This window comes from Calonectris borealis, chromosome 12 (genome assembly GCF_964195595.1).
Source record: "Calonectris borealis chromosome 12, bCalBor7.hap1.2, whole genome shotgun sequence".
NCBI lineage: Eukaryota > Metazoa > Chordata > Aves > Procellariiformes > Procellariidae > Calonectris > Calonectris borealis.
In genome coordinates, this window is record NC_134323.1 from 5,416,974 (window position 1) to 5,431,987 (window position 15,014).

Sequence of the window (15,014 nt, forward strand, 5' to 3'; positions counted from 1 at the left end):
AGATTATTTAACACAGATCCTCCAAATTAAATTTATTTAATACAGCTTTATGACAGATAAAGCTGTGACAATAATGGTACTAACAACAATAAAGTCCTGTTTGGATAAGGCTTCTATTATTTTACAGAAGAGAAAATTCTATCTTTAGACTTGTTTGATTTTAAATGCCTAGTTTTAGACAAAGTTTAGTTCATGCTAAGTTTGTGAGTAGTTTTATGGACATGTTACATACCACGACATTAGTACATTTTGCTGAACACAAAGGAAAGTATGGATTGATACTGCAGAAGAAAGAAACCTCAGTGGATAAAGCAAAATAAATCTCTGATAATTTTTCATTCTCTGGACCATTCTCTAGTTTATAGCACCAGATCTTTAGCTAATACGGGCAGCCACAGAGCACTGTACACCACGCTGAATTCTCTCAGCTTTTCTCCTTTTCCCCTGCCTCTGGCAGACACCGTTCTCTCTTACAGGAATGATGACAGCTGATGCTAATGCTACTTTGTGGTTCAACTGCCTGATGATGTGGCTAACACTTTGTCTCCACAGATTATAAATTTGTCACCTCTGTGATCTATTCAATCTCCAGTATCCTGCAGCCTGGAAATGCAATAATCTCCATTTCCAGCATTCAGATCTCCCAGTGGTAGTGAGCAAATCATTGTCAAACCACTGGAAAAACAACACTAACTATCTTTCTTGTACTGCAATCATGAAAGCTTACATAAATAAGGAAATGTCACCCATGCTGACTTTAAAAGCCTGTTCAGGTGAAATAAAGTCAAACCTCTAGCAAATTTAACTTAAAAAAAAAAAAAATTGTCAAATGCACTCTGATAGAGCGGGAAAATTCTTTATCACTTTTTGTTTTGGAAACTTTAATTGCACTATAAATAAGGACTAAATTTGTGTCATTTGTCAGTTTGGGTCACTGAATCATCTTTTGAAAAAATACATCTAACATAACAAGAAGAAGAAAAGCATGAAATCAAAAAAGGGAAATGTCAAAGAATTTTGATTTAGTAGCTATTCGGGTATGGGATGATGCATCTCTATGGTTTTCAGAAATGGAGCCTTAAAACTAAACTAAAATGATAAAGTAAACCCACAGAGTAAACAATCCCTACAAAGTGCCTAATGGAAGAGTCTGACACACACAAAAGCCACACACAGAGCTGAGGTTCTGCGACTTTTACCAGACTGCCCTATAATATCATTTAAGTCCCTACACCAAGTAACGTTTTTTACACCACATTTGCTGTGTATATAGTGACATCATAAGGTAAGAAGCAGCATTTTCTGTAAGTAGCCACAGCTTGTAAGCATGAAGTCTTTCCAAGGGTAAAGGGTCAAGACAGTTTCAAAGGAAATAGTAGCGGTGGTTAAACAGCAGCATTTAATCAAGCAGTATTTCCATTGTTCTGCAGAGTACTTGTACCTATTGATCCAAGCTTGGCTGCTTCAAAGACTCCTCAACACAAGAAACACAGGTGAAAGACAGAGGCGGAAAACAGGAAGGGTCACGAGAAGCAAAAGAAGTCTGGTAATAAGCAACTGGAGAAAAGTCAAAGGTCAATCAAGGCAGCTGATGTCTAAGCATAACTACAGCAGGAGACCTGACAACTTCATTGAAGTCGCAGGGTTTTCTCCATTCATTTGAAAGCTGCAAGACTGGTTTTCAGTCTGCCTCAAAGCGTCTTCCTGGTTAACATACAGTATTCAGCATTACCATCTAAGTCACAATGTACATTTGCTTTCTGAAAAACTGCTTTAAGTTACATACGGGGTGCTGAACAGTTTAGTTTTCTTCTTTTAAAGAGCATACACACACACACACAATACGAATATCGAAGAATCCAAATACAATCTTCCCCTCCCCTCCCCTCCCTCCCGTGATTTCCAAAATGATGAATCAAAATTTTTGTCTATGCTAGTTGCTAACGTAGTATCTATTCCATCTGACACACATATTGCCCAGAGAGGACAACTGTTACAAAAAACCCACTGGAGATCACGCAGCTGTGTGTACTGAGATCCTTACTAATTTCAGAAATATGGATGCTGGATTCCTTAACATGAAAAAAAAAAAAAAATCTGTCATTCTAATGTTACACAAAACAACCACAAAAGTTTTAAACAACCCAAATACTTCCCCCGACTCTGTCAGACTTTGATACCTCTGCAATTTGTCTGTTAAATCTTTGGAACTAGTGTAGCTCCCATTGCAGTAGTTTCTGAAGAGTTCACAGTATTTCATATATTTATCATCTTGGCAGGCCTGTGAGCGTGTAAAAAATTTCAGTATTTGTCAATGAGTCTTTCAACCGGCATTACCACATTTCATTTAAAAACTAGCATTTAGTGAGTTCCTAAAAAATACACAGTCTGTGACAGAAGGAAAAAAAATGCTCCCGTTTTCCCAAAGCCCATGCTAACTTCTTAACCCAGGGACTTTTCTTCTGTTACAGAAGGAAATATGTTCCTTCTTTACGTCAACACCATCTTCTCCTACTGGAGCTAAAAAGAGTAAAATCTACCTCAATTACCTTCTTAGATATGATCTAAAATTCCAAGGTGTAAAGAGGTAAGGCCTAAGAAAAAAAGAATTAACTTTTTCTTCAAAACAGGAAATAAAATATATAAAAATCTTCCTGTTTGTATCCCATTTAACATGCATACCATTTTAGGATTCCACTCTCATATTCTTCATTGTTCTTGTTATAGAACCTAACAGCATTATCACAGATTAGGACTCAATTGTCACATTATGTAGTTATAATTTAAATTCTTATATAAATATCCACATAATCATCCAGGTTTCACTGCTGAGAGGTAAGACTATCTCAGTAGTATGATAAACATTCACTGTAGATAGAAAAAAAATACATACCTTCACATTGTTATGTCAAAATTGTGACATCTCAGAAGGGGTTTGACAAAGGCAAAAAATGCTAAGGAATTATAGCTCAGATCTGACTTGAAACCTGAAACTTATAGGATTTGCCATGAGTAAGAGGTTCTTTTTTGAAGTGCTGTGCAAAGATGGAAGAATATAACAATTCTAAAAATACACAATGATCTGATCTACAAAATGTTATGGGTTGTAGAATGACCGCATAAAATAGATTTTTTTCATTGTGTTATTTCAATGAGCCAAGGTTTTAAGCTATTGATTCTTACAAGATAGAATCAATTAACACTCTTCTGCTGTCTATCTCATGAACCAGAAGAATTTTGTGTTTACTTTGGTCCAAATTATTTATTGAATGTTTACTCTGTTTTCACGATGTCAATTTGTCATTACATCATGGCTTAGAGAGAACTCGTAAGATTTCAGAATTTGACTAAGTAGCACAACTATGAAAATACAACCATCATAAATAATGTTATTTTTTCCTATCAAACTTTTCACTTCATTATGTCTTTCTCCAAAATTTTACATTTTTCATTACCTGGCTGAATTTCCCCTAAGGGAAATAGTGCAATTTCACTCAGGGAAATAGCAAAATGGACATCAGAGCAGGCGTCATAATAAAACCATTTTGGACTAATAAAATTTTTGCATGAGACAGACTTATTTTAGTAATGATTTAACTGACTATGTTTTTTCCTAGCAGTTAATAATTTCAGCATAGTTAAACATTGTCCTTTAAATTAATCTACTGTTGATTTCTTCATGACAAATTAGTTTGGTAGTAAATGCATCTCTATGAAAAATATAGCAAAAAACTACTAGCAATTAAGCTGAGTATGTTATGCAAGCCTTAAAGACAATATTATTATAACATGATACAAGTTCTATTAGGAGGAATAAGAGATACAATTGTTATTGAACTATACTGTCCAGTTTTCTTGGGCAGGATAAGGAAAAGTGCAACATTCTCTCTTGAAATGCAAGTACTTGTTTGTTTGGGGTGTTTTTTTTGGCCAAACTGTTTCTTTATGATATAGCAACTTTTCTGGTTCCAGTTAAAAAGTAAAATAAAAAATGTCAATAGCTTCATCAACGGGCTAAAAATATTACGGCCTTTTCTGAAAATGAATCAGGTGCAGGTATTGAACTGTACTTTTTCATCCTTTGTCTCACTTTTCAAATGATAATTTCTTCCACAGCCACCATTAAATCTTGATCTATTCCAGCTCTCTGTATGGGTCATTGATTCTAGATGTACCATGGTTATTTTTAAATGTTTCCCTTTCGTAGAGAAAAAGAGGGCTGTCTAGAGCCAGATGGGTAACTTCACACTTCATTTATCAAACCCAATGCATTAGACTCCTCCCTCTCTTTCCCACTATTGCTGTTAAATTTCCATATAATTTGGTAACAATTTTCATTATCATACAGTGACCTTAAAAAGTCTACACAGGTTTGCATGGTTAGTCCAAAATTCACAGCTGTTCCCTCTACCCTCTGTTTGTTACAGTAGAATCTAAGGTTCCCTTTACTTTATAAGCTCAACAGTGACCTTCTATAAGCAGAGGTCAAGAAGGGGTCAGTTCAAAGGGCTAGAGCAGCTCTTTAACAGCTATAACAACCTGTCCATCAGGCACTATCATGCAGTATAAACAAATCTGGGGCTTTAGAAACTCTGGACCATTTCTGTTAACACTTAGAGGACATTCACTGAGTCCCACCTGAAGTATTTTGGATCACTACCACTCAACATAGAAGAACTTGAATCCCTAGAAGACCTGCTCAGATACTTAAGATACTGATGACATCTTTGAGTCAAAAGTATATGAAATGCCGAGCCATAACACTAAGTGCACTACCATGTGTTTTGGACTATGGAGCTGAAATAAAAACTTAAAGAATAATTTCAGTTGGTTAATATGCAGAAAGACTGGTACAACTGAAAGCAAATAATGCAAGGACATGCTTTAATCACGTAGATACATACACATATCAAAACAGTTCAGATGCCTTTCTCTGAGAAAGGCTAAATTTCTAAAAGTTGACTCAGTTTGTATTAACAGTCCCCAGCATGTATTTTTTTTTTATTTAAGGTGTCAGTGACAGAAATAAAACCCATGAAAGAACAGAATGCCTACATAACTCTAGAAAGACCAAGTGCAGAGTAAAGGTTTTGCCAGCTGCCCTCCCTTCATTGACCTAAATTTCTTGAAGTTGTACTGTTCATAATGTGCTCTCTAATGCACAATGTAAGGTAATTAGAGTCATCTGTATTTAACTTCCAGAGGAAAAAAATTCTATTATCTAATCTAGCTGATCCCCTGATAGCCTGTTGAAAGTAAAATACTGTAACCTATTGCCTGCCCTTTGACAAGTGCTAATTATTTCCTGTCCAAGCACATTTTTCTCATGTAGTTCCAAAGTACACAATAGACTGATCTCTAAAACATGGGCAGCCCTGCTAGTACCACGGCGGACGTTTTATAACTTTCACCACCGTATGCTTGATGGCTACCACAGCCAGTGCTTCATTCCAGACATCTAGCTGAAGCTTTGATGAAGTAAAGTGAGGTGTATGGTAACAGTCTGTTTATGCAGATCATATGGATGAGACTCTCAGATAGGTCACGGGGATGGGAAACATCAAATGGAAAGAAAAAGGATTATGGATATTTAATACTCAAAGGACACTTTCTTTCAGAACTTTCAAGGCACAATGCTCTTGAAATTTTCTTTCAGGTGTTTAGTTTTAAGGAGGCCTGCACTTTGTCTGCTTGTGCCTCTCCCCACCCCCACCCAAGAACTTTAGTGTTTCTGTGTCAGAGACTCGACTATGTCTACAATGGCAACACGGGCTCCAGCCTCCGATTACATGGTGAGCAGAGACCAGAGACCCTGTAACCATATTACTTTTTAATGAGTCACGATTGTCATGATTCCTGATGACTTCGTATATTAGGAAATCATTGTTCAACTAAACGAACGCTAAAAAGATATTCCACTCATTAGAATCGTTTAGCCTTTTCCTATCTCTAGGAAGCTTTCTATTCTGGTTCACAACAAAGATGCATGTGTCCCATGGAAAAGCCTTAAGTGATTTCCTCTGTTTCCAACGTAGCCAGACCATTTGCATTTTTTAGTAAGCATGGTGATGCAAGGCAAACCCCTCCCCACAAAAATCCCTTAAATTCCTCAAAAAGGAAGAAACAAAACCCACATGATAATACGAACAATATTGTAGACCCACCTTACTAAGCTCTTTTCCACTCTGAGATCTCAACTGATTAGTATACAAACAAACATTCCATACTCATAAGAACACAGGCGTAAAAAATACAGCCTCTAATTTGTAATAATAATTGCTACTATGTAATAATGTTTAATTTTTATCTAAAGCTTCTAAAATGCTTCAAGTCCATTCACTGTAATTATTGGGAACAGAAAAACCACTCAAGTGTCAGATCCAATATCTACAATTAACCTTTTAAAGTCAATCTCATAGAGTTTTCAGGAACTTTCCAAAATTATACACTAACAAAACACAGGAGAACTTGCTCAACTGGAACATTTAGTGCAGGTAAAAAAATCATGCCAATTAAGTGCTAATTTTGATTAACAAAATCTCATTAAAAAAATACTTTTGACTAAAAACTGTATTTAATTGTAAGCACAGGACACCTCCTGGTTTTAAAGGAAAGCTGTACATTTTGTAGAAAAATTTCATAGACTGTTAGATATTTTATGTAAATATCATAGTATCATAAAAAAAAAAGATCTGTAGCTTTTAGAAATAGACGTGAATAAAGGTGGCATCAACTCATTTAGCAGCTAAAGAGAAGGACACAAGGTGTCATACAGTGGAAATTCTCTTTTTTGAACTCACATATTTCTGAAAGAACTAGAAGTACGAAGTATCTGTAGTTTCTGAAATGCATTCATCTGATTACATTCCAGTAACAAACTTTTTCAAATAAAAACATAAACAGTTTTTTAAAATTGTTAACAACATCACCTGATTTATTACCATGGCAATGCATTCAGTTTAAGAACTCAAGTGTAACAGAACAGTGGCACAATGTGAACTCTAGCAATTTGTACATTTATGCCAATCTCACTCAACACAACCCCGCTGACTCAAGTAGGACACCCCGAGAAAATGTGAGAATCATGAAGAAAGCAGACAAGAAAGGTATCTACTAGCATGGCATGCCAGCAAGGAGTATTGCTCATATTGTTAACAATATAAGGAAAACCTTAGGTCACTTAGGGTGATACCAATCCTCAAATATATATGCTGCCTATCAATAGATTGCACTATATAAGCGCAATAAGGGAGCATTGTACCCCTCAAAGTAACTCTGAAATCAGAAGCAGAAACATTGACTATTCCATTCAAGGAAAAATACTATTTGAACAGTAAAAATTTTGATTTTTTTTTTTTAAAATGTCAACTTGCCCTCTCCCAAGTGGATTTATAGAAGTATATTGATATACTTGTTTCTAATTTTATTATCTTAGTATTTTTCTCAAATTTCTCACCTTGCTGTCCATTCTTTACGCAGCCTTTGTCGCTCAGTAAGAACTAGCAAGAAGCAGCTGATGGTTTCATTCCTTTGTTCCTCAATTTGTTCCTCTTTTCCAACTTCAGAGAGGACCAGGCTTGTCTTAAAGGGAAAAAAACACATAAAAATTATAATCTAGAAATAGGAAACAATGTGTAAAATTAATAAAAAGCCCATAAGCAAATAAGGACAGTAAATCAATAGCTTTTTTTATTACAGTTCCACTGCTGACAAATCAATACAGTAAATGATGGTTAGAAATGGCCACCATATATTTGGTATTTAATCAATGTACATGGCACGTAAGGTAAACCTTAAAATCTCATTGCTTTAAGTAACACAAGACATTGTGCATTCTAGCTCTCATTTCCTTGAGACATAATTCTTTTCTTTTCTGAAAATTTTCTTGTATCAAATCAGAAATGTTTCCCTCAATCCAGCATTCGTTTGGGGGATTTCCCCCTCCCCTTTGATCCTTGGTGAAGCTAAATTAGAAAATACCTGTTTGTATCGTATCTTCTGAAAGGAATTTCTGATGATGTACCCATGTTCTCTTTATCATGAGATATTTCAAGTAGACAAGTAGTAAAACTCTATCATTTTCATTTATGGAATAAATTAAAAATTGCTTTTATATATGTATGTTTTTATATATATATATATACACACACACACACACAAACATAATGGATTTAAGTCATTGTGGAATAGGATCACGCTCAGTCTCTGTAGACCAAAAGTTACTGGCCTTCCTAAATGCTGTGTCGACAGTTAATGTTGATGTAACGAAACTGCAGATCCTGTTATCGTCCTTCATCCACGCTGCAAGCCAACTCCAACTCCCTCACTCCGTCTTTACCTTCAACTACTAACTTGCCCACCATTTTCTCCTCTTCTTTCCCCTATGCTGCCCTATGGCTGCCAACTTGGGAAAGAAACGGCACATGCTGACGGTCACGCTACTAACATGTAAGTCGACCAGTGTACATGTGCTGACTTGATGTGCAGCAGTCAAACCACAACACAGGGATGGAGAGTCAATGCTGCAGTCTTTTCCTTCAGTGAAGACATCGTATTTGCCTCTCACCTTAACCAGCCACTGATTTTCACTTAATCATCTTTGCTATTCTAACCTTCGGCCACATGTTCTGCAAACGTATCGAAGTATCTAAACGAAGGGAAGGATGACTGAATGGACAGAATGCTTGCACAAACCTACTTTTTCACAGAAAAGGAGGCAAAAAATATGTTTCTATCCTGAGCAGTTGTGGAATTGAGTTTGAAAACACAACTCAAATATTACCAAGAGCTGCAATTGCTGCCCCCAGCATGGCCTCTCTTATAGGAACAGAATAACAAAAAGACATGGCGTATTGCCTCCTCCTCACCACCACACACACATTACATTCTGCCCTGTCCAAATGTACAACCACTAAAATTCCTCTGGGTATTCTGTGAGATAAATAGTTGTTATTATCTTCAATCTGTGAAAACAAGAAGATCTATGCTTGGTCTGACAGGGCTTTTTTTCCACAAGAAAGAATAATATGCAGACTGTACACTACTTAAGCTATGTAAAGTAAGCAGTGACATTGCTACTGCCATGGTGGTTCCAAGAGACAAGCATGACAGGGTTCATAGAGATAGAAAATAATTTTATTACACCAACATCAGATGACAAGGACCAAAAAGGACCTTTGCCCTCATCTCCCAGCTCTATCAGTTGGCCTACCAAAAGGCATTACCCCGTAATATAGGACTTACACATCAAAAGGAACATTTTCTTGTAAAAAACCAAGATGTTCAAAACTCTGCCTATACAGATCACATTCTTGACCCTGCTTTGACATTGCAAAGCAAACAAAAAGCCAGAGAGTATTTTCAGATAAGGATTCCCTGACATGGGTTTCCCTTGCACTGACCTACAACATCTTTTCCACAAGCTCTAATATCCGCCAACTTCAACAATCCTGATCTTACAGCCTCACTTACAGCAACTGCACAGTTTAAAGCAGGATTTGATAGAGGACTTCAGCGTATGAGAACATACTCACATGAGATGAAGAGAGATGCATTCTTTAATTGATGTAAATTAACACACCTTGTCATTCAGAATAAATATACTTATTAAGGCTTTAACTTCTACATTTACCATGAGCAAGACTTGACACAGCACTATAACTAAAGCTGATTCCTGTATTATAGGATAATCAGACAATAGATCTAGGTCACAGTACACCAAGATTTCCCCTTCAGAATCCTTGGAGGCCTTATTAATCACAATGGGATAGGAAAATCCACTGGTGATAGCGCAGAAGCCTACTTCTCTCCGAGACTGCAGAAAAGCCCCAGGTTTAATGATGCTATGCCTCACAAAGCTGAAAGTATAGTTATTTGCAGGCAACAAACATCAAGATCCCCTAAATAAGTGATTCCCAAAGCATAGAACATGGAGAACTAATAGTTCCTAAAGAATTTTCCATTAAAATCTGATGAAAAGAGGATGTGATTAGAGTATTATCAGTCAGAGAAAATGGGTGACCACTTCTCCAAGTATTCACAATCACATAATGCTTTTGTGTGAATTCTGATGGCCTGGCCAAATTGCAACTTTGGTACTGAGTTCCACTACCTAAAGTCCCCTCCATCTACCGGAACATAATAATTCTGGAAATTGAACATAATTTAATTTTTAGTGAGAGAACAATTATATTGCCCCAGCCCTCTGCTAACACCTTTCATTTATGTAGTGATGTACACTCAAACGCATAGTTTGACACTGACATCATAAACGCTTCTTTACTGAGCCCTGTGAGTACAGTTGCAGCTACCTGGAGGGTGAAATAGTACTATTAAGCAACATACAACAACAATACATAGCAATTTAACTGATTTACTTGTTTTCTAAGAGTGCTGAGGGCAGTGAGGTTACCCAGAACGCGAGTGCAGGGCTTGATATGTAGCTTTTATAAAGGCATTTCTTAATAACTTGCTATTCTTATCATCTCAATAAAAATCCCAAATTGTAACAAATAAAGCAGCATTCTGGGTAAAATAATATTATCAAACACGTTCCTTTGGAAGTTTTCTTTTCTATGTAACTTGTTTTGGGATTTATTTTTAACAAGGGGATTCAATATATACCTTGACTGATAAAGGTCAAGGGTTCAAGAAACTCGGTCAAAGATGTTATCAGCTGGGAAAGCCATTTCCTCACATCAACACTGATAAAAACCCATCAGAAATCCAGCCGATACCACCCCTGCTCTGAAGGGCTGGAATGACCTTCTTTTGAACATCACTATAGTTGCACATCCCATCAAAGAAAATCTGACCTTGTGTCTCAATTCTTTTAATGTTCTTTAATGACAGATAATTGTCTGCAGAGGCCCCCTTTGCCCAACGCTGAGTGAAGCCTTCACATTTCTGAACTGGACTCAACACTGACTCAGTGCTTTTCAGCACACTTGGGATCGCAGGACAGTAGAATAAATAAACAACGTAACCAGCCCTACAGCCTGTCTTATCTCACCCTTGTGTTCACAGAGATTCTTGAGGGTGGTAATGTTTACAAATGGTTGAAACTTTCTTTCTTCTGCTTCCTGAGCTAGCAAAAACATATCCTGGACAACCTAAGCAACGAGATTACGCAAATTGCTTATCACTTCGGGGAAGCAACTTCTCGTCTCATTGGCCAGCACGTCTCTTTATTAAGTAGTACCGTTAATATTTTCAGCAAATCTTCCCCATTTCTCCTTACAGACCTATTAATGCATTTAGGGCATTTCCTTGTAAATCCTGAATGGCACGGTCTTAAAAACAAACACACAACCCACCTATCAAAAAAAGCCCAAAGCTATTTACGCATATATATAGCAGTTGCCAACCCAGTCTTCTACGTTAAGGATAGTATTTAGGAAGTTATACTCTTTGCCTTCCTCCGGTACAGCGGCAGAACTAAACCTAGTGCTCTACTGACATATCAGACAACAGCCGTCAGAGCATCTTCTCTTATTACGTAAGAAGGCAGGGTACTAAGATAAGATTTTAAGAGACCAATATTATATTCCTCTCAAACCCACTGACAAAATATATCAGTGACGCAAGACTGAACTGAAACTGTTTTAACCAAGTCTTACTATCCACCCAGGATACACACTCAAAATTAGATACCTTTTATGAGTCTTAACAAAGTTAACCTAGGTATTGTAACAGGATTACAATAATATTTTTTTCTTAGATACACAGCAGAAGAAACTATGCTTCAACATTAAGGGACCCTGCTTAACTGTCTGTATCCTGGGTGAATACCACGACATGCTTACAAACAAGCAAAACCAATCAACCTCTAAACACCCCAAAGCCCACGCTGGTACCTTTTTAGTCTTTTAAAGCTCGATTTTCCATCCTTCAATACAGACCTCTCGAGGAGCCAGACTTAAGGTTAGAAACACGTTATAGCTGGAGACATGAAGCCTAGTATTCTGTCAAACAAATTAGCCTTCAGTCTGAACTAAAGTGGCACTTGGGACAGTTTGTCTCTTGGTCCCACTTTATTGGGTCAACAAATCAGATTTTTCACTCTGAGTTAAGGTTTAATTTACTCACCACCAGTTTAAATAGGATAAGCTTCTGAATCTTTACTAACCACTTCTACTTTAATATAGCAGTCATGTCTCAATAATCAATAACTAATACAGAAAGGAAAAACATAAAGTGCTAAATCTGTAAGCAGGGCTAAAATTTTAAATGTCATTCTGTATCTTCCTTGTTACTTTTGTGACTTTATTTTGCTCTTAGTGCAAAAAGTATCCTGATGAAATTCTGTAAAACTAGAACACTGTGCCTTTTAAAGGGGGAAAAAAAAAAAAAGAACCTGAAATCTATTAAGCCATGTTAATTTAACATGTCATAACTTCTATGTGATAAAAAAGCTAGTAATTGCTTACAAACCACTGCTCATTTCTTCTTTACTTTTAAAATTTTTACTTAAAATATGATCAAATGCACCCATTTTCATTGATACGATGGAAGCAGCCAGTATGGTTTAAGTTATCACCCAGTAATTTGGGCACATTAAACCCAATTCTCTGCCTTTTGTTTATTAATCCACTCTGCCAGATATCACAGTTTCACTCAGCAACCCTCATGTTTTGGATGATATTGAAAAATGGCTCATGTTTGTCAAAGAAAGTAAAAAAAAAAAGAAAGGTAAAGAGGAAAAAAGTGTTGTTTATAGAAGCCAGCTGCTCTGGCTTCGGCGCCAGCAGCTCTTCATCCTGCTATTTTACGCTCGCAACCCCCACTGCCCCCACTGGCACAGGTACAACTAAATGTTGACTTCAATGCTTCAGAGAGCACTCAACTGATTCTGTACATGATTAATTGCCAAAGACATGGCTGACCATATGGAACAGAGAAAGCATCAAGTAATTCATACTTCTGTATGTGATCATTTGGCCCCTGTTGTTTTAATGTACAGGAAAGAGCTAGTATAGCACAGACCTGGTGTCTTGCCCTTGACAGCCCATTAAGAAATCTCAAAGCACCTAGTTGAAGTTATGCTGTTGGCTTTTCAATAGCAGCCTAATAAAACAGAAGCAAAGCTTTCCAACTAGTCTTAAATCTTTCACATACAGTACATTAACCACTGCTGCTAAAACAACTGGTTTCTTATGATAGGAAATGGGATTTGATTTCTAGCCTCTGCATACTTACTGAAAGCCTTTTTCTGACCTTTGGAGGGTTTACAAAATCATTGTTCGTTTTTCCTGCCATTTTCCCAGTTTCTTGCCATGGTGATCCTAATAGATTTGTTTAAGGTTCAGTACATTCTACTCTTACTAGCTGTTATATGCAAACTGTACAATGAAGGTAGGCTCATGGGAGCTGAAAGGAAAGAAATTATTATTAACTGTTTTCTTCCTGAGAGTCAGAGAAGTCACTGCAACATCTAAAACATAATTTACTTTTAAAGAGCCTATAAAACAAAACAAAAAATTCCTGAAAAGAAGCAATATACTAGCGTGTGCTTTCTTTTATCAGACTGGAGACAAATCATCAAATTTCATTTGAGAAGGAAGGGCAATTTATTTTAAAGCTGTAGTATTCTCAAGGATGTCTGACACAGAGCTCAATGAAAAGAAAAAGGTGCAGACTTGGAATATATGTCAGTATCATTAACTGCTTTATATTAGTTTTATCTACCGCTAACATCTTTTCAGTCATATGCAGTCAAAGAAAAACGTTTAAATAATGTTCCCCTGTCAAGGCTCTTAAGATGACAGTGCTAAAAGTTAATCCCCATCCTCACAGATCTTCTGGCAGTTTTGACATATGTTGGCAAGGATGTATTTGCTGGCACCTTCCATTAGAAAATATTTACATGGAGTTTTCTTGTCTGTGGATTTTCTAGTTGTCTAAGTTGCCTATGTTTCCTCATGGTCTGAAGGGCTCTATGTGGGAAATCCTAATCATTGGACGTTCATCAGTGGTAATTTCCCAGGCTTCTGAATTCCGCTAATACTATTAATACTCCAACAGAATACATGAATAATCCACAAGCCAACATAAAACTCCCTAAGCGTTCTGGTTATTGATGGAGCACTTCCAACAGTTTGTTTGAGTCAAATATTATGTTTGTATTTAAATAAAATATAAAGGAATAGAGACTTTTATGAAAGACGCATAATTTTTGTATTTTTATAGAGTAAAAGTAATGGAGGCTCAAGTTTCTGGTGTCAAACCATTGCCACAGAGATTATATATTCCCCTACTGTTATATTCAATGGTGCACATCTGAACTAAGCAAGTACACAACCCAATTACAGAGTTAATGCTTAAAGTCAGACATATGCCTAAGCCCTATACACAAGTCTACATGCATTGAAATGTAGGGAGCCCTGCCCCTCTTTGAGGTATTCACTGCTGATAACAAAGGATGAATACCTGACTTGATAGATGAGTAGTTCGACCTAGAAAAACCTACAGAGAGTAGATCACTTAGACATTTCCAAAGAAACTTTACGTCTTGTCTACACTAGAAAGTCGTACCGTTTAACTATACCTGTGGAGCTAAAGCAGTACATTTTCTAGCTATGTGAGTTTAAAGGTCATAAATTAAACCAGGCAGAGCTTATTTGGAAATAACCATTATCTTTATGCCTATACAAGCATATTTATACTAGGGTCTGGAACCATATATTTAGGAAAAAGGAATCCAAACAGAAGTAATGACCAAGTAATTTTTGGTTACTCTGGCATGCCAAAACTGAATGAATTTCCAGTGGAGAAAAAAAAAATCTTTTTTACTGGATGATTCAATGCAGTTATGATAGGTCTTTGAAAGACTTTCAGTACTTAGTTACAAAGGAAAAAAAAAAGTATAAAGATCAACACTTTCAAAATATTTTTGCTGCACTAATCGGTTTGGCAATGTTCTAAAGGTGAAGTATAACCCATCTCATGAAGAAAGAGCAACCAAACCACTCAAGGTATTTGGAATAAGAGTGGCTTAGCATCTTCAGATGTATGGG

The 15,014-nt window shown here is 36.6% G+C and overlaps 1 protein-coding gene across 10 annotated transcripts in view; it reads right to left on the reverse strand.

The window, feature by feature from the left end:
• Nucleotides 1-15,014, reverse strand: part of FTO (FTO alpha-ketoglutarate dependent dioxygenase) — a 258,747-nt gene that overhangs the window by 137,995 nt on the left and 105,738 nt on the right. For all 10 annotated transcript variants that reach the window (XR_012675371.1, XM_075161131.1, XM_075161129.1 and 7 more), the window contains one exon: nt 7,457-7,581. Coding sequence is in view for 9 of the 10 variants with exons in the window: in XM_075161131.1 (XP_075017232.1) it covers nt 7,457-7,581 (125 nt within the window). In the remaining variant the exon portion in view is untranslated. The remainder of the gene's footprint in view (nt 1-7,456; nt 7,582-15,014) is intronic.